The sequence below is a fragment of the Mustela nigripes genome, chromosome 8 (assembly GCF_022355385.1).
Source record: "Mustela nigripes isolate SB6536 chromosome 8, MUSNIG.SB6536, whole genome shotgun sequence".
NCBI classification, from domain to species: Eukaryota; Metazoa; Chordata; class Mammalia; order Carnivora; family Mustelidae; genus Mustela; species Mustela nigripes.
The window spans coordinates 73367537-73388326 of record NC_081564.1 but is presented as its reverse complement, the minus strand read 5'-3'; the positions used below and the strand labels follow the sequence as shown (position 1 = coordinate 73388326).

General features: G+C 38.1%; 1 protein-coding gene across 1 annotated transcript in view; it reads right to left on the bottom strand.

Moving 5' to 3' along the window:
* WDR7 (WD repeat domain 7) overlaps window positions 1-20790 on the bottom strand; it is a 362705-nt gene that overhangs the window by 248518 nt on the left and 93397 nt on the right. Inside the window, exons 15-16 of the mRNA XM_059409727.1 lie at window positions 7502-8271; window positions 6163-6251 (exon numbers count right to left, since the gene is read on the bottom strand). Of these exons, the coding sequence (XP_059265710.1) occupies window positions 6163-6251; window positions 7502-8271 (859 nt within the window). The remainder of the gene's footprint in view (window positions 1-6162; window positions 6252-7501; window positions 8272-20790) is intronic.

Here is a 20790-nt window from a genome sequence, read left to right as displayed (position 1 = left end):
TAACCAAAAATGCTGAACTGGCTATATTATTTTAAACAAAGTAGATTTTCAAAGCAAAAGATACTATCAAAGATAAAGAGGTCATTTCATAATGACAAAAGTAAAAAAAAAAAAATCAGTAAGAAAAAGTTTATGTACCTAATAAGAGAGTTGTATAATACATGAAGCAAAAACTAATAGGAATTCAAGAAAGAATAATGAAAGCCACAACCACTGCCAGACTACTCAGGAGAAAAGAAAAAAAAACATAAAATATATATAACAAAAATGAGAGGAGGGTACCATTTCAATTTCTACAGATATGATATTAAAAGAAAAATAAGAGAATATTAAGCTTTTCTCCCCAATAACTTTGACAGAAAATAGCAAAGTTCACCAAAGATGTAATAATAATGCTAAAACATCTAAATAATCCTGTATCTATTAAAGCATTTAAATCTGTAGTTAAGGGGCGCCTGGGTGGCTCAGTGGATTAAAGCCTCTGCCTTCAGCTCAGGTCATGATCTCAGGGTCCTGGGATCAAGCCGGGCATCGGGCTCTCTGCTCAGCAGGAAGCCAGCTTCCCTCTTTCTCTCTGCCTCTCTGCCGACTTGTGATCTCTGTCTGTCAAATACATAAATAAAATCTTTAAAAATAAAAATCTGTACTTAATACCTTTCCCATTAAGAAAACTCCCGGCCCACATACTTTCAATAGTGAATTTAGATAAAATGAGTAAGGAATAAAATCAATCCTAAACAAACCCTTCCAGAAAATACAAAGAAAAGGGGGGGTGTCGTGGGGGGGATAACATCCTAATTCCTACGAGACCAGCATTATCCTATTACCAACACTGAACAAAGAACATTATCAGAAATGAAAACTGTAGACCAAAATCTCTAATAAACATAACATAAACTCTTAAGAAATTTTAGCAAATTATACCAGCAATCTGTAAGAAGAATTCATCATGACCAAGTGTTGTCTAACATAAGATCTCAAGGTTTTTTTTTTAAATTTTTTTAAAGATTTTATTTATTTGAGAGAGAGAGAGAGAGAGCGAGCACTCATGAGAAGGGGCAGGATCAGAGGGAGAAGCACAATCCCTGCCGAACAGAGAGCCTGATGCGGGACTTGATCCTAGGACTCCAGGATCATGACCTGAGTTGAAGGCAGTTTCTTAACCAACTAAGCCACCCAGTCACCCTCAAGATTGTTTTGAAGTTCAAAAGTTCATGTACTTTGTCTTAAGAAAATAAAGGAGAAAAATCATTTGCTAATTTCAACAACTACAGAAAAATCATCTGAAAAAATCTAACATACATTCATAATTTTTAAATCTCAGTGAACGAAGAATAGAGGGTACCTGACTTAACATTCTGTTCATTTAAGAAAAACCTGCAACTAATATCGTGCTTTAAAAAAAAAAAAAAAGATTTTATTTATTTATTTGACAGAGATCACAAGTAGGCAGAGAGGCAGGCAGAGAGAGAGGAAGGGAAGCAGGCTCCTGCTGAGCAGAGAGCCCAATGCGGGGCTTGATCCCAGGACGCTGGGATCATTGACCTGAGCCAAAGGCAGAGGCTTCAACCCACTGAGCCACCCAGGGGCCCCTAATATCATGCTTAATAAAGATTGGATGCTTTATCCCATGTATTGGAAATGAGGCAAGCATGACTGCTCTAACTTTTCGATTTAACAGCATTCTCTAACTCCTTACCTGTGATATAAGGTAAGAAAAATAAAATTCAAACTGACTGAAAAGAAGCAAAACTGTCTTTATTCACAGATAACATTATTTACTCTGAAGGAAGAAGGGCTAAAAATTGGTAAGTTACCATCCACCTTAGGAAGTTAAAAATAAACCGCATATTAAACTACAAAAAAACCAGGAGAAGAGCAGATTTCAGTGAGACAGGAAAAAATATGCACTTAGAAAGGAAAAACAAAGGCACAGAGGATTCATTAAAATGACTAATAAGATTGATAAGTGCCTGATGAGACTGATCAAGAAAAAAGAGGGAAGATACAAATGATTAAAAACATCAGGAACAAAAATGATGGTATCATCACATATATTAAAAAATTTGAAAGAGTACCTTTTCAAAGGACAACAAATTTAAAAGAACTAGAAAAATTGCTAAATATGTACTACTTAATGAAACTGACATAAGAAGAAACAGAAAATCTTTAGTGTCACATGAGAATGAAAGAAATTAAACCTAGAATTTTAAAACTTTCCACAAAGAAAACTCTAGATCTAAATCCAGCAAATTCTACTGCACATACATGGAAGAAAGAATGTCAATCTTACACAAATTCTACCTGAAAACAGAAAAAAAGGAAAGATTCCTTAATCCATTTTTTGAAACCTGCATAATGTAACACTTCATAAGAGCATTAGAAGAAAGGAAAATTGGGGCATTTGGCTGGTTCAGTTGGTTAAGTGTGTAACTCTTGATCTCAGCTTAGGTCTTGATCTCAATGTTGTGAGTTCAAGCCCTGTATTGGGCTCCATGGTAGGCATGGAGGCTACTTATTAAAAAAAAAAAAAAAAAAAAAAAAGGAATAGGAAGAGAAAGAAGAGAAAACTTTTTCCTAAACAAAAAATATTAAGCCAAATTCAACAATATATAAGATGATAATACATCAAAACAGAATAAAAGGAAAAATTATATAATCATCTCAATAGATACAGAAAAAGCATGATAATATACTGATGATAAACACTTAGCAAAGGAATAATGGAAAGTTAATTTCTTATAAATTACCTATAAAAAGCATACAAGAGATATAATAATTATGAAAGCTTAAAGGGAAAACATTGGGAATAGAAAAAGTATCCCATATGACTGTCCATATAGTCAAAGTAATCTACAAATAAAGTATTACAAATAATGGATGAAGAGCATGCCTGCTTGATACAAGGTCAACATATAAAAATCATCTGCATTTCTGTACCAGAGGCACAGAAAATAAAATATTCAATATCAGTTATAAGAATATTTTAAAAATCCTTACCTAGGAAAAAATCTAAATAAATAGTATATAAGACCTCTACACATCAAACTATAAAAGAGTTACAATAGCTAAATAAGATCTAAATAAATACAGGAATATACTGAATGAATGAACCCACAAAGATATTAATTCTCCTCAAACTCATCTACAAATTCAATAAAACTGCAGTTGAAATCACAATAGGTCTTTATAACAAATAAGAAACTAGCTCTAAAATGACAATTGAGATATTCAAAGAAACAAGAATAGCCATGACATTCTTTAAGAGTAAGATGGGAAGGGGCGCCTGGGTGGCTCAGTGGGTTAAAGCCTCTGCCTTCAGCTCAGGTCATGATCCCAGGGTCCTGGGATCGAGCCCCACATCGGGCTCTCTGCTCCACGGAAAGCCTGCTTCCACCTCTCTCTGCCTGCCTCCCTGCCTACTTGTGATCTCTCTCTCTGTCAAATAAATAAATAAAATCTTAAAAAAAAAAAAAAAAGAATAAGATGGGAAGACTCTATCTGTTGAATACCAAGTCCTACTATAAAGCTACAGTAATTAAGGAACAAGAATACACAAGCAAGTCAATGGGCTCAAACAGCCCCAGAAACAGATCATATAGAAAAATGTTTTATTTATGAAAAGGATGGCATTGCAAAGCAGTGGGGAACAAATCAGGACCCCTGCTTCCCATTATACCCAAAATTGAATTGTAGGCAGATTGTAGATCTAAATAAAAAGGATAAAACAATAAAGCTTATAAAACAGAAGGGTATCTTCATGATTATCAGGGTAGAGGTATCAAGGTAACTTCTTAAATAATGGAAAGTTAATTTCTTATAAATTACCTATAAAAAGTCACTCAAAAATATTAATCATTAAGTGAAAAAATAGATATATTAGATTCCACTGAAATTGAGAGATGCTGAATTTCAAAGATAAGAGCGAAAGGCAAGTAAATATTTGCAATACATAGAACAAAGGGCTCAAATCAGGGACAGTGACAGATCAACACTTACAAGTCATTAAAAAAAAAAAATCTAGACACACATGAGTTGAACAGGCACTTCACAAAAGAACATATGTAGAAATGAGCAATAAACATACCTAAAAAGTATTCAACCCAGATGGGTATTGGGGGATGTAAATTAAACACTTGAGAGACTACTGCACATACACCAAAATGGCTCAAGTGAAAGATATGGAATATATTCAGGGTAGCTACATTCACTGCTGAGCATTAGCTCATCAATGGTCTATGAGACTTCTTGTTGCTCCATATCCTAGCCAACCCAGTATTTTCCATCTTTTTCACTTTAGCCATTTTGATGGATATGTATTAGTCACTCACTTAGAAAAACATAGTATTATCTGCTAAAGCTAAACATATGCAGAAATTCCACTTTCAGTTATATACACAACAGAAGTACTGATACTGATAAGGTACATTAAGATTCAAATGCAAGATTGTTTGCAGATTTACGAAAAACAATGAAAATAATTCAAATGTCTATTGATAGGAAAATGGATGACGAAACTCTGGTCCACTCATTTTGCAGACTATTACAGAACAATAAAAATAAACAATGAAATAAGCAAATCTCAAACGCAGTATCGTCGAAAAATCTCATAAAAGAAACCCAAAACAAAAGTATACTCCATGACTGACGGAATTCATATAAAACTCAAAGAACAGCAAAACTAAACTACAGTTTTAGGGCTTTAAACTTGGGTGGTATAACTCTAAAGCAAAGAAAGTGATTTCCCAGAAGCCAAGACAGTAGCTAACTTTTGGAAGAGGGCACTAATGACAGGGAGTGAACATCCCAGAAACCTCAGGCATGATGGCAGTGTTCAAGCTCTTGTCCACGGATATAGTTACAAGGGAGTTTAGCATGTAAAAGTCACTCAGCTACATACTTCCGTTTTGCGTACCTTTCTGTATATGTATTTCACACATACACAAGTACAAAAACTTATCCAACCAAGACTTTTCTGTAACATGAAATTATTTTACACGAGTTTGTATCTTTCATCAGAGGAAGGGTAATAAAGGAGGTGAGCATGAGGGGTTGGAACGGACACTGGGAGTAGGAGCAGAGAAGGTGGGAGTTCATCTCCCAGAATGAGAAGCCAGCAGTGCCTAAAACTGAAAATCAGGCATCTATTTAAAGATATTAAAGTAAATACCAAATAATAAGCTAAGAAAGAGAAAAGTACTTGTCCTAGGGATGGGAAAAAAATTTTTTTTAAAAATCTTTAAAACAGAAACTATGGGAAAAAGAAGACCCTGAAGTCACCATTCACAGGCAGAACCTTCATCATCTCATCTCTTGCTCGCTTCTTCTTCACTTTTATCACATTCTGAGAGAGTCAGAATTCACTCTAGGCCTGAAGGAAGGCTCTCTAAGCAGAAGTCACCCCCCACCCCCAACTCTGGTTGCCTCATTTGCCACTCTTATAATGGACATAAAAGATAATAATGGAAGCAAAACTCAATTTTCTCTTCTATCTACTAATGAAAAACAAAGCTACAGACAAAAATTAAGACAGGGGTGCCTGGGTGGCTCAGTTGGTTGGGCAACTGCCTTTGGCTCAGGTCATGGTCCTGGAGTCCTGGGATCAAGTTCCGCATCAGGCTCCCAACTCCATGGGGAGTCTGCTTCTCCCTCTAACCTTCTCCCCTCTCATGCTCTCTCTCTCAAATGAATAAATAAAATCTTTAAAAAAAAATTAAGACACATAATGACATAAAAAGAAAGTTTTTCCACTTGTGGATTACAAAGCATGAACTACTGGCAAATAACAATAGATACAGTATGAAAACATGAATTTAAAACATTTATAAATGTAGTTAACAAAACAGGTAAAACTTTTAAACTCAAGATACACATGATTAACACACTAGTGCTGTCAAGTTAAGATGCCCCTAATTCATAAAAATTAGGTCAAAGACAGTACAACAAAATTATGTGAAATATGCTCATTTATCAGTTTCTAAATAAATCTGATTTATTTTTAACTGACATCTTAATTATCCATATTTACATCTGGAATATAACAACTTTTCTCTCTTTTAACAATATGAGACAAATAAAATGTTATGATTATACATTAGTTATGCCTCCTCAGTTTCTACAGCTGAAATGTCAGGTCAATTACTTAATAAGATTTAATTTTACCTTGTTTAATCTGTCCTTGTACAATATTACTGGAAGTTGGAGGGGAACCCCTTGCCTTAGAAAGGTCTGGGGTGCTTGGTCGAGGTGGCCTTAAAAAAAAAAAAAAAGAAAATATATGTATATATACATTCATACTTTCATATTTCCAGAACCATTTAAATATTAAACTTTCTAGTCCTCAATGAATTGCAAAAGAAACATACAGAGAACATGTTCAAATTACCATTCCAAAAAGACGGGGTTTTTTTGTTTTTACCTATTAACATTTTCCTTTTCAAACTTTAATCAATTGAATGATTAGCAAATAGCAAGCAAAAATTTCATATCTATAATTTATGCTTTATACTAACTTAAGAAATATTTCTGAACAGTTTAATGTGCTACCACTGACAAATAAATATCGTAATTAGTCCTTCATTCTTCAGTATCAGCATGCTGAGATTTCAGCGTTCCCTGTATGATTGGTCCAAATGAGTTCATGGAACAATACAGTGAGTCTAAAAGAATTCATCTCTAAAATCTGAAAAAAGTAATACGGCATTAGAAATCTTGAACTTCCGAGGCAGTATGTCTTCTGTGAATTCTTTTAACACCACTCAACTACCTGTGTGACCTTAGACACATCACTTAACCTGTGTCTCAGTTTTCTTATCTGTAGTAAAAGGATAACAGTGCCTGCCTTCTAGGGTTAAGAGCATCAGAACCAGACACTAGGTAAGTACTACTTAAGTATTTGATTTTTTAAAATTTCTCAATATGATCAACTCTCAATAAAGGATAATAAAACCATAGTTTAAAAAGTTGCCTTCATGACTTCTAGAAAATAGATAATAACAAATCAGGTTCAATATTCATGAAATATTAAAATAATACTCTCTTACAATTAAAAAAAGTTTTCTCTCTCCCAACTGAAGAATTCTGACAAAATTCTCACAAAATTCTGAAGCTAATTACTAGACACCTATCATTCATTACATATAAGTCATAAAGAAGCACTTCAACCAAATATAACACTTTGAATTAAATGTCAATGCAAACTTTAAGTGGATACAATTCTAAGATTATACTCTAAGAGCTAGTCCCTAACTCACTTACTTAACCTGAACTGAGCTACTCAGTTTAAATAGCTATGTAGTATGTTTGAATAAAGATTAAACATGCTTTAAATCATGCATGTTGTGTTTTAAAATTTCAAGGGGAAACACTGAGATGACACAAAAATGCTAAGGTAGGCAGAACCAAAAAAAAAAAAAAATACTAAACAGAAAAATAAAAGAGGTTTCATTCTGTTTTTTTTTCCCTGAAATGTGAGAATAAAATCAAATTATCATGGTCACACCTGGTAGGACCCTTCTTCATATGATCACCAATAAAAGTTGCATTAGTCATACTCATTAACGTATTTGCCAAAGATATGATAGACAGGAGATGCTGTGTAGTGACGGCTCGGGACACTCCGTAAGTTCCCTTTCCAACGCTCTCGGTTGCAGGCAGCTTCCTTCCTACTTCTGCTTTCCCATGTGACAGTTTCCGAGCAGACTGATTATAACCAGGAAGCATCAGGGACATGTGACCTCCTCTGGATAGGAGACCAAAAGATACTGTGCAATGCGGTTTCAGCATTCCAAGGCGATCAAGGCAAACTTCATCCAGAACTTCATTTAAACCCCAGGCATGAAGACACGACATGAACAGTTTTGCAGTGTCCATTGTTAAATTATATTCTAATAGTGTCAGTGGCTTAGATTTGCTGGACCGATACTCTGGATCACTCTCCTCTCTTCTCTGCCTCATCAGCTCCTCATCCTCCTCTTCATCATCAAGGAGATGTTCCTTTATGTTCTCTTTGATGGTTTCTTTCACTTGTTGGAAGAGAACTGCTGCGCGTTTTCCAGTTAGAAAAGAGCCCCCTTTGTCTGAACTGCCAGATGCTTTTTGCAAATTCTCTGGGGAAATAAGCGCAGTATTCGGCCTAGAGGCTTCTTCAGTCAGGAGTTGAATAATCAACGCTTCCACATCAAAGAAAAGCACATGTATGTCCGGGTCTGTTAGGTTCGTCTTTATTGCTTGAACCATCAGGGAGTTATGAGAATATTTAGGCAAATTTCCCTGCAAAAAAAAAATTTTTTTTAAATGGTCATAACTATAAAGTGTTTAATTGCATACATTCACAGATGAGGAATAAACAGAAGAACTTGAATGCATATTCGGTGCCTCTACCATTAAGAGCAACGCACGAACTGCACCAATCAGCAGAATATAAAAAATGTGAATTTATGAGGATTTTATGCTGAAACAATTATAAAATGGTCAATTATTTAAAAACAAAAAAAATTGTTATTGAAGCAGAGTCCTTTCACTCATAGAAGAGACTAAAATATCAGTAACCTCTATGCAAATTCTCTGAGAATGAACTACTGGTCCGCCTGAAAGAAAAATCCATTTATCACAGCGACTCGTCCGTTGCTGTACCATCAAATCCCTCCTCTTTCCACATTCCCTTCACTCTCTGCCTATTCACAGATTCTTTTCCCTCAGTTCGGAACTTGCACAGATCTACTTAGATTCTCACAAAGAGTGTTATCCTTTGACTGTGCCCCCTCTTCTACAGATCTCTCTCCTCCTCTACTGTCCCTTTTAGCCAAATGTAGAGAAAGTTAGGAGGCTAATCCAAGGAAACTCTCAGTCCTGCTTTTCCTTGAGCTCTTTGCAGTATCTGACATCGTTATTTTTGCTGGGGGAGTGAGAGAAAAGCATAAAGAAAAAAATTAAAAGCCACCTCTCCCAGCTTCCCTTCCTGGTGAGCCTTCTAATTCTGACCACCCTTCTCAGCCATCAGCTGCCCTGAAAACTCGTCCTTCCTCCTATGTCGGGACGGACGCCTGTGGCTCCCTAATTTCCATCATCGCCAGGCCGGCCTCCTGGAGTTTCAATCCTCTACTTAACAACTGCTTGTATCTAGATGTCCCATAGCACCTCATAGTCAATGTGTCCCCATGTCCACGCTGCCACTGAACCTGCTGTGTCTGCCAGGCTGTCCGTGGAGAATCCTTCCTCTTCCATTCTGTCCCCCCCATCACTGTCACCACATCTGGACCCTTATTTCCTTGTCTCAGTGGGGTTCACTGCCCCTAGTCTCTCCTTAGTCCAACGTAACTTCACAGAGCCACAAGACTTCTTTCTGAAGCACAAATACAGTCACATCACTCTTCCACCAAAAAGCTGCCATTATCATGGGTTATAAAGAGAAATGGAAAATACAGATTAAAAACTAAATAAAAAGGAAGGTGAATATCTCTGATCTCAAGATGAGAAAGGGCTTTCCAAACATACTTAAAGATTCACTACTATAAAATTCACTACTGTAAAAATATTAAAAGGCAAATAAGAAATAGGAAAATGGGCCAGAATTATTTCTGAATTGTAATCTATATAAATATGTCTTAAAATCAGTGAGAAAAATACTAATGCCCAAATAAGAAGGAGAATACCATAAAGATCAAGGACAATTTGCAGTAAAAGAAACAAAGAGTCAATAAACATAGCAGAAAACCAGCTCAAACTAGTTGTCAAGGAAATAGCTGTTAAAATAACTACAAGATACCATTTATAAAATTAGCGCACAGTAAACACTAAAAACTACTTATCCAGGAATACAATGGAAGTCAAACCCACACACTGCAGGCATGAATTTAAAAAGCAGCCTTATAGAAGAGCAATGTAGCAAAATACATTGTGAGACCTTTGAACAGTTTGATCCGGTGCATTTATTTCTAGAACCCTATCCTAAATAGTCAGAAATACAGACATGGATTTATGTACAAAGATGTGCAAAGATGTGCAGTGAAATGGTAGCCATTATTTTAAATTGAAGCCTAAAGAGTCTAACAATAAGGAAACAGATAAATAATTTAAGTGTAGCCATATAATAGAATAAATACTGCAATCACTACAAATCATGCTTTCTGGACACATTTAACCACATGGCAAAATTTCCTGTTCCAATTTTTTAAAAAAGATTTTATTTGCGAAAGAGAGAGAGAGAAGGAAAGAGAGACAGAATGAGAGGGGGGAGGAGCAGAGGGAGAGGGAGAAGCAGACTCCCTGCTGGCTTGATCCCAGGACTCTGGGATCATGACCTGGGCAAAGGCAGACACTTAACAGACTGAGCCACCCAGGCACCCTGCCTGTTCCAATTTTAAGTGAGATCAAAATCACACACATGCACGCACACACAGAGTATAGTTCTGATTTCATTTATTGAATGCTTAAGTATATATCTGAGCATGGTGAGAAACACTGGGAAGAAATACGTGAAAATACTGGTCATTACATTTTGTAATGGAATTACAGACTAGTTTCTTTTTTCTTTATATTTCCCTACATTTCTTAAATGGTATACAGCCATGATATATTATTCTCAAAATCAGAAAATAAAGCTTCAGGATAAAATACAAAATCGTTCAGCACAACATTCAAGGCCCATTATGGTCTGATAGCAAGTATTTTTCCCGCTTTAACAAACCGGCTCTCATACCGTAACCAGGGTCTCCCACCCATTAATCCTTTTATTTATTCCTTTGCCCAAAATATTCTTTTTTGTTCTATTCTAATCCCTTCTATTCCATCAAGACCCTAATTCTCCAAAGGAAAGTTAGTCCATAATGACCCAGCGCCCATAAAATTTTCTATCTACTGTATGTCACAAACGTATACACCTTGGCTATGTTGACATAGTTGGGTATTTTTCATATTTACATTTTCCTGTACTCTGTGGGAACTATGTTTTACTCATCTTGTGTAAGCTTATCAGAGTACATGACAGAATGAACAAAAGACATTATAAAAAAAATTCAAAATTATTTTAAATTGCTAATCAACTCTTCGATCATAAAATTGTAATAAATCTCCTTAGCTGGTCCCTCCCTGCTGCCTCAATCATCCTCCCATCCGATCACGATCACGTTTCTTCCTAGCTGAAAGGATTTCTTTTTTTTTTTTTAAAGATTTATTTATTTATTTGACAGAGAGAGATTACAAGTAGGTAGAGAGGCAGGCAGAGAGAGAGAGGAGGAAGCAGGCTCCCTGCTGAGCAGAGCCCGATGTGGGACTCTGAGATCATGACCTGAGCGGAAGGCAGCGGCTTAACCCACTGAGCCACCCAGGTGCCCAGCTGAAAGGATTTCAATGGCATTTTAGAATCCAAGGATACAATCTTTCCAAAGTAAAGACTTCTTTGCAAGGCAAAGTATATTGCTGCCTCCAATTTCATCACAACCCCCATATCTTCTACTACAGCCCAATGAAATCACTTGTATTTTTTTTTAATTTTCTATTTTTATTTATTTGGGAGAGAGTGAGCACAAAGAGGAGGAGGATGGGCACAAAGAGGAGCTGGGAGCCTGATGTCGCGCTCGATCCCAGGACCCTGAGATCATGACCTGAGCCGAAGGCAGTGGCTTAACTCACTGAGCCACCCAGGTGCCCCTACAAAATATGATTTTAAAAAAAGTCAAGACTTTCTGAATTTCATTCCCATATTTAATTCATTTGTTACACATTCGCCTGTGTTTGTGCAAGACACTGGAGATACAAAGACTAACGAGATGATTTTCTAGTAATGGAACTCAAACCTCACAGATACATAATGGCATGAAAAGACACCATGACCATGTAGTAAGAATAGTGCTTTGAAGAAAGGAGGATTGCAAGATACAATAAGGGACACGGCAGAGAAAGCACCAACTCTACCCTGGGTGAGCCTCTCCGAAGGGGTAACTATGAAAGGGCAGACAGAGAGCAAAATGTGAAAAAGGATAAAGGCTGGAGATGCGACAGGCCAGATGCTGATGAAGCCACAGATGAGGAGGGGAAGGAATGTAAGGGTTGGTTCACTGAGAACAGAGAGGTTCCGACTAAGGCTTTTGAACTTTATCTTGCAAACTTGAGAATCACTAAAGCAGTGCTACTCTGAGAATCATTGAGGCTATTTGTTAAAATACAGGTTCCTGGGCCTGATATCAGGCCTGAATCAGTATGCATAGACCCAAAGGGATCAGAACCTGCCTAACGAGAACCCCAGACAACTTCAGGCTATCGTACAGCTTGACAACTACCATCTAAAGGCTTTAAAAGAGTGGAATAACATAACCAAATTTAATTTTATAGATGTTTATCTACCAGCAGTGTTGGCTGAAAAGATCAGAGTAACGAATATGATTTGGGAGGAAACAGAAGCCATCCAGATGAGGGAAGATGAAAGTGTGCAACAGGACTGAGAATGCAGAAGTTGGGATAGGATGAAGAATGTATACATTACCCTTTTATTTTTTTTTATTCTTTTTTTTTTTTTAAGATTTTATTTATTTATTTGACAGGCAAAGATTACAAGTAGGCTGAGAGGCAGGCAGAGAGAGAGGAGGAAGCAGGCTCCCTGCCAAGCAGAGAGCATGATGCGGGGCTCGATCCCAGGACCCTGGGATCATGACCTGAGCCGAAGGCAGAGGCTTTAACCCACTGAGCCACCCAGACACCCCACCCTTTTATTTTTAACACCACTGAGCTGCATATTTGTTTTTCCAAACGCTGAATATGTAATGTCAAACGCTATGCTTAACGCTTTGTACCTACTGACATTAATTTGAATCATAAAGCTGTTTATAATATATTATATCTAATATATTATTGATATGAAAATTGATACTGATAGCTACCACATACGAAGTTGCTGCTACGGCCTAGGCATTATTCTTGGCATTAGGGCTCGTCAAGTCACAGAAAAAGATAAAACATCATCTTAATATCTACTTTGGGTAGACAGCCATGTCACTATGTTTAGAAAATAGGTTAAAAACAGCATCAGGTAAAATCAAGAGCCCACCACAATACCTTAGTAAATATTGTCTTTCTAGTAAAGAGCTACGAAATTCTATTAGGAGAAAGGGAGATCACTACTACCAAAGAATATAAAATCAAACATGTTTGGTAAGGAAATTACTGAGGCAGCAAGAGGGGTTTGAAGAAAAAAGAAGGCAAGAGTGAGGACACAAGGTCAGCTTTTAAGCTCTCCCCTCTGATGTCAACCACATCTGTGCCCCTTTCAGCACCCCGAGATCAGCTCTGGTTCTGTCTCTTTCCGGGAGGTGCGCCAGCAGACAGCCCATGTGCTTGGACAACTGAAAGGTTATCTTGTGTCTGGTGCCATGATATCTGGATGTGATTGTGTGTGACTCCTTGCCATGCTATCTGGATGTGATTGTGTGTGACTCCTTTTATCACAACCTCTGGGTGCTGCTGATTGTGTCACCATGGAGAAACTGGACCTACGAGCATGCTACAGTCAGAAAAGAGGGTGAAAGACAGCAATAATGAAGGAAGATGAGAACAGAGTGAGACTGAAAGAAAGAAGGAGAAAATGATTCATCCCCAAGTCCTACATATGACCTGTAACATCTGTCAATGGATTCTACTGACTTAAAGGCTTATTACAACAAAATACAGATATCCAGCAAAGTTGTGAGGGCAGCACTTAAGCTGAATGCATGAGATGGCAGAGGTGATCGCAGGCCCGTTTGATATTCTAATATGTCACACTAAGATTAAAGAAAAATGAGCCGAAACATCTACCAAACTCCAAGGATCTTTTAGCTCAGTCACAAGATATATATATATATATCTAGAACAAACTAACACATTTGAGTCATCTTATAGTCTTAACAGTTTCATGTACAGGTTACCTAATTCTGGAAATTCTTTAACATTCCTATTAAAGTAGTATGCTTGTTCTATTACCTTTACTAAGAACATCTGAAATGCGTGTTTGCAAATTCCCTTTCACATTATCATGGCAGAAGCTTAATTCAACAAATACTTGTGGAGTGTCCATTATATACAAGATACTTAGAAAAAAATGAAGCCTTTATACTTAAGGCAATTAATTTCAAAACTTACTTGACAAAGGGCAGCAAGCAAAGCTAAATCATAAAATATATTTAAATAAAATGGTCTCAAGTTTGCTAGTAAAACTCAAATCATAAACGCAAAAGACACACAATGTACTTTAAAGAGCTAGTAAGACCGATAAAATTGATATCTCCATTGTAAGTGCTAAGCCTATTAAAATTATATTTTCTGTATACGGGAAAATACAGACTTACCCATTTCAAATACTAAATAAAGAACTGCACTAAAAACATTACAGAAATGCACCAAAAGGAAAAAATTACTGCGCTGCTTGCTCATCACTGAAAGCGAACCTGTGGAAATCACATTAAGAACAGCAGATAAAATTGTATCTCAAGTGAAAAACCCAAGGAAAATGACAGAACTATGATCAAGAGATGAATCCTTATTCAAGCCCGGGTACTTTTTAGCATATGGACACACACGCACACCATAAGCAGCACTGCCAGCAACAAGGAAACAACTTCCAACCTGCAAAGGAGAAAATGTTGATGTATCCCTGTTACAACATTTATCATTATTATATATTTGAATACATGCTTGGTTAAATCATGTCTGTTAAAACACCCCGTAGCTTTGTCCCCTAAAACCAACGTTATAATGATATTTTAGGCATATGTCATTTTATCTGATGATTTAGAGAAATTGAGAATGATGGCGATAATTTTACTCTTGCATCATTCACTTCAATGGTCCTGATTTAAAACTTATTTTTGAATCATTTTTTAATGTCATAGTTTTCAGGACTATTTCTAAAGTTACCTAGAAAAATAATTATTTTTCCTGAAAAAGCATGGAGTCCAATCTATAATACCAAAGAGTCCAGACTTCTACCTAAACATAAATTTGATTTATGCCAGTGAGCATTAAACACCAGCTGATTTGGGGGTACCTGGGTGGCTCACCCAGTTAAGTGTCTGCTCAGGTCATGGTCCTGGGTCCTGGGATCAAGCCCTGCATTGGGCTCCCTGCTCAGTGGGGAGTCTGCTTCTCCTCCCCCTCTGCCTATTCCCCCAGCTTCTGCTCTCTCCTTCTCCCTCTCAAGTAAATAAAATCTTAAAACAAAACACCAGCTGATTTTGATGCTAATGCGTAAAGCAGATGAGTAAATAATTAAAAAAAAAATCTGAATCTGTTTTGAAACCAGAGATGGAGGATACTAAGACTAGGTAATGTTATATATCTAACACACACACACACACACACACACACACACACGCTTCTATAAATATCAACACTGAGTCCTAAAATAATGTATGTGACAAATATATATGTACATACAAATACGTATGTGACAAATAATAATAAAACATTTCACAAAATAATTATTTAGGTGTCATATTTCTAATGCATGATCTTAATAATTTTTTTATTTCCTAAGCACAGTATAAAGAACTGGTTTATCACCTAAGAATATTTTGGTAAGAAAAATTAAACAATTTTACTCCTGATTATGGACGGGATATCCTATTGAATAAAAATCTTTAGGGACGCCTGGGTGGCTCAGTCAGTTAACAGTTTGCCTTTGGCTCAGGTCATGATCCAGACAGATGAGCTGTACATCGGGCTCCCTGCTCAGCCAGGAGCCTGCTTCTCCCTCTGACCGCTGCTCACCCTACTTGTGTGCTCGGTGGCGCAGTCTCTCTATGACAAATGGATAAATGAAATCTTTAAAAAAAAAAGATCTTTGGGATGCCTGGGTGGCTCAGTGGGTTAAGGCTTTGCCTTCAGCTCAGGTCATGATCTCAGGGTCCTGGCATCAAGTCCCACATTGGGCTCTCTGCTCAGCAGGGAGCCTGCTTCCTCCCCCTCTCCCTACCTACTTGCTATCTCTCTCTCTGTCAAATAAATAAATAAGATACTTTTTTAATTTAAAAAAAATTTATTAAATAAAAAATAAAGATCTTTAAAAGAACTTCTGATGCATAATGTTAAATGGGAAAGGTCTGATGAATAAAAACACTGATGTCTTAATGTGTTTTTTTTTTTTAAGATTTTATTTATTTGAATGAGATCACAAGTAGGCAGAGAGAGGAAGGGAAGCAGGCTCCCTGCTGAGCAGAGAGCCTGATGCGGGGCTTGATCCCAGGATGCTGGGATCATGACCTGAGCCAAAGGCAGAGGCTTAACCCACTGAGCCACCCAGGTTCCCCGTCTTAATGTGCTTTTAAAATATTCTAAAATTAGCCAAGGGAAAACCCCACCACTTACTATAAGAATATATGGTTTTAGCGTTACCGATTTTAAGTACAGCTGAGCCCTGGACAACATGCATGTCCGGGGCACTGACCGCCTTCTCCCCACAAGCAGTAGGAAGTCTGCGAGTAACTTCTGACTCCCCAAAATCTTAACTACGAACAACCTATTGTTGACCAGAAGCCTTACCATTAACAGAGTCAATTAACACATACTTTTGTATATGTATTAGATAGTGTATTCTTATAATAAAGAAAGCTAGAAAAAAGAAAATCCTAGACAAAATGTTTACAAGACTACACCGTATTGAAAAAAAAAATCCACACATAAGTGGACACACACAGTTCAAACCGTGCTGTCAACTGGATTAGAAAAAGGAAGGAAAGGAGGAAGAAAAAAGGGAAACTATCGAGAAAATGTCTAAGACTGAAATCGATCTTTGGTGCCCTCTGCTGTCGCACTGCTGCTACTTAATATTAACAGGGTAACACGCTTCTGAGACTCTAAGTTACAATTGGACAATACACTTATCTTAAATATTTGATTCTGGAGAGGAGATTTTATGACGGCAGGGATGACAATATACTCAGAGCCGATATTATTTCACTTCCTTCCATGTGTTTTCATTAACAAGTATATTAAAAAGCCTAAACCAAAAAAGGATATTTCAGAGGTTTTAAGGTTTAATACTAAACAATTTAAGTCACATGACATAAAATGTAAATTACTCAAAAGTTAAGTATACACATTAAGTATAAACACTTAGGTCATGCCTGCTATAGAGATAATATCTTCTAAAGATATTTCTACAGGCCATGTCTTACTGAATAATGTTTCAATACTAATAATATCCAAATGGTATTAATATATTAAGAGATTAGAAGATTAATATAATAAGGCTCCATAATACCGGCACAAAAGAGATTAAGTTGTAACTCTCCCCAAATGGCCAAATCACCAAAATCACAAGACCAGGAGCCCTGGGGGCTGGGGCACCCCCACTCCTCCATTAGACAAGCCTTTATATGACTCACTTAATGCCCCCTGCATCAATTCCTCTGTTTCCTCAACAGAGGAGAGATGCTACAAACAGTGAACAGTTAACACATCCTATTCCCTTCACTGGTAAAACTGCGACAACAAAAGCCAGCTCGTTTTATCTCAACTGAATGTTAAAGACACATGGAAACAATGGATCATTATTATGCCTCCATCAGAAAGGATGAATACCCAACTTCTGTATCAACATGGACGGGACTGGAGGAGGTTATGCTGAGTGAAGTAAGTCAAGCAGAGAGAGTCAATTATCATATGGTTTCACTTACTTGTGGAGCATAAGGAATACCACGGAGGATGACGTGGGGAGATGGAGAGAAGTGAGTTGGGGGATATATCGGAGGGGAAGACAAACCATGAGAGACTGTGGACTCTGAGAAACAAACTGAAGGTTTTGGAGGGGAGGAGGATGAAGCTTGGCTGAGCCTGGTGTGGCTACTAAGGAGGGCACAGACTGCACGGAGCACTGGGTGTGGTGCACATAAACAATGAATTTTGGAACACTGAAAAAAAAATAAAATTAAATTTAAAAAGAAAATAACTGAAGGACAGAAACAAAAGAAAGGAAAAAGAAAGAGAACGGGAGGAAGGGAGGAAAGGAAAGAACGAAACTGTTAAAAAAAAAAATAAGTGCTCCTAGGCTAATGCATCCTCCTGGGTATTCCAAATCCTTCACACATTTGTGAATGGAAGGAAATGAGAGGATATCGTAGGAAGTCAACTTGCTAAAAGAAAAGCTAAGACTAATAATGGCAAAATGAATAGGAGAAAAGAAAACAGCTTTAATCCACCCAGGGTCACAGTGGGGAACAATCTCCAAAGTCAGAAATACACTCAAGCAGATTCTAACCTGTTTTTAACCCTCCTCTCCCAGGGCTCCCTATGCCCTCTCGGCCCACTCACTGTCCCCACCCACAGCGGTACAGTGTTTTCTCTGCCTGGGATGCTCTTTCCCCATTTTGCCTTTTGGTATCAAACCTACACACGAATGACTCTCTTCAGTATATGTGCTGCTGACGCGAGCACGAATGACTCTCTTCAGAAAAGCCTTCCCAACACTGCATCAGGTCAGCCACCTCCCAAGGGCTCTCTCCCACTTGGTTCCTGCCTACCTTGGGGAATAAAGCTCACCATGATGAATGGCTCCCCCCTCTCCCTCATGAGAGCAGGAACCCCTGGACACCAGGACAGGCTGGGTTTGGAAGTGATTCATGCACTCTTCAGCTGTGTTAGCTCGGGGCCCAGCTTACAGCACGTACTCAAGGTGTGCTGAATGAATGAAATCAGGCTATCATTCAATCAAGAGCATTAAACTAGTGTGTGCTGAATACCTATTGTGATAAATGTGTGAAAACATGTTGCCATCTGACTTCATTACAACCTTATTACCTCCCTTTTAAAGCTAAAAACAAATGGATGGCAAGAGGTAAGCCAGTCAGTCACACGGGTCGATGCTTAGGACATAGAAGTCAGGGTCCAGACTTTGGGGTATCAAGAGCTTCTCAGCATTAGTTTTGTAAAGATTCTAGAGATGAGGGGTGGCGGAGACAAGTCCGCTCCATATTAATCAACCCTCAAATTATGGGTTATTCACAGTGATTCAATGAACAGTTTTTGCCAGGCACTGGAACTACAAGCAGGACTATCTCCGACAGTCCCATGAGGAGCTCTTAGTCGGATACAGAGCAGCAATCCTCAGCCAGAGGTGACCTACTCCTCACCCTCAAAGGACATCTGGCACCATCTGGAGACATGACTGTGAGTCACAAGTGGGCGAAGGTGCTAATGGCATTTCGAGGGTAGAGGCTGGGGAGGCCACTGCACAGGCCGCAGGGTACCAGACGGACCACAGAACGGAGAATGATCCGGCCCCAAATGTCAGCGGTGCTGAAGTTAAGAAACCCTAACACACAGAAACACACATGTAAACGAATACATATCCTTGTTCCCAGGTACTGGCACCAAAGAAGTAGTACAGGGACAGAAACATAAAGCAAATGCCAGACAGTCAGAGAAGATCCAAAGGACTGCTGGCCTTGGCAGCATTACCTGAAAACTTCAGGACCCTCTGCAGAGACAGTGGTCACAGAACTGAGGCTCGTGGGAGCACCAAGGGTCAGCCGGGTGAGTGGGAGCTAGCCATGGAGGGGGTGAAGGAGACACGGGTATTCTGGTCCCAGCAATGAGCAAATACTACACTTACTGAAATACAGACTGGAGAACCAAGCTACATGCACTGTGGAAAGCTGAAATCCTGATTTATGCTGACATAATCAGCATAAATGATTATTTCTTTTTTTTTTCCTACATACTCTTTGAAGACTTCCACCCACCCTGAGAAAATATCACTCTCACCAAGACTATCTACTGCCGGGTGTGAGTGTAATTACAAAAAATAAGCATCTTCATACAAACTAAGAGAAAGATGTGTGGACCACCACAGAAATAGATACACATGGTATAGAATTCCAACCACAACCACTACAACCATTTACACTTCCTATCCTCAGACACTGCAATAAACTGCCTCCCAGAGATGACCGCCTAACTAATCCACTTCCAACCAAGGTTAACTGTAGGGCCTACAACACCATGACATATAAATCACCTTATGAATGTCATATGGGAAAAGTTCTTTCAAATTTTAAAATCATTGTCACGGGGTGCCTGGGTGGCTCAGAGGGTTAAAGCCTCTGCCTTCGGCTCAGGTCATGATCCCAGGGTCCTGGGATTGAGCCCCCACATCGGGCTCTCTGCTCAGCGGGGAGCCTGCTTCCCTTCCTCTCTCTCTGCCTCCCTCTCTGCCTACTTGTGATCTCTGTCTGTCAAATAAATAAATAAAATCTTAAATAATAATAATAATAAAATAAAATCATTGTCACTGGCGCAAACCCCAACGGCCACCCCTCATTCTGGAAGATCTCACCATTCACATAGGTCAGTGATTTTCAACTTATGGTCTGTAGCCCTGGGTGGACGAAGGCTCTCCTAATGGATATAAAAGGATTTGAAGTTCTAGGGCAAATGACACAATGTTAAACATGGAGCCCTGAGAGTAATAAAGTGAGTTACTACGGTTACGTGGGCTAATTATGATACAGGTGTTAGTTTTATAAGTTACTATTTATAATTTGAAGTTAATAGAGGCCTACAGCTTTCTAGACTTTCAGTACTGAACTTAGATGTCACACAATCACAAAATGCAGAGTATTGGTACAAAGATTCTACTGCTTATTAAAGTATAAATTGCCCATAAAGGAGATGTTTTGATATCAGCACACCATAAGTGCTGGTTTTCAACTGCTGTTATTCTTGCTTTTAAATAAGTTCCCATTAGTTTGGTTATTTATTTTGGGCTTTTATTTGCATCGACAATGTTTTGCAGTATTATTTTCTAAGAACAAGAGTAAGACA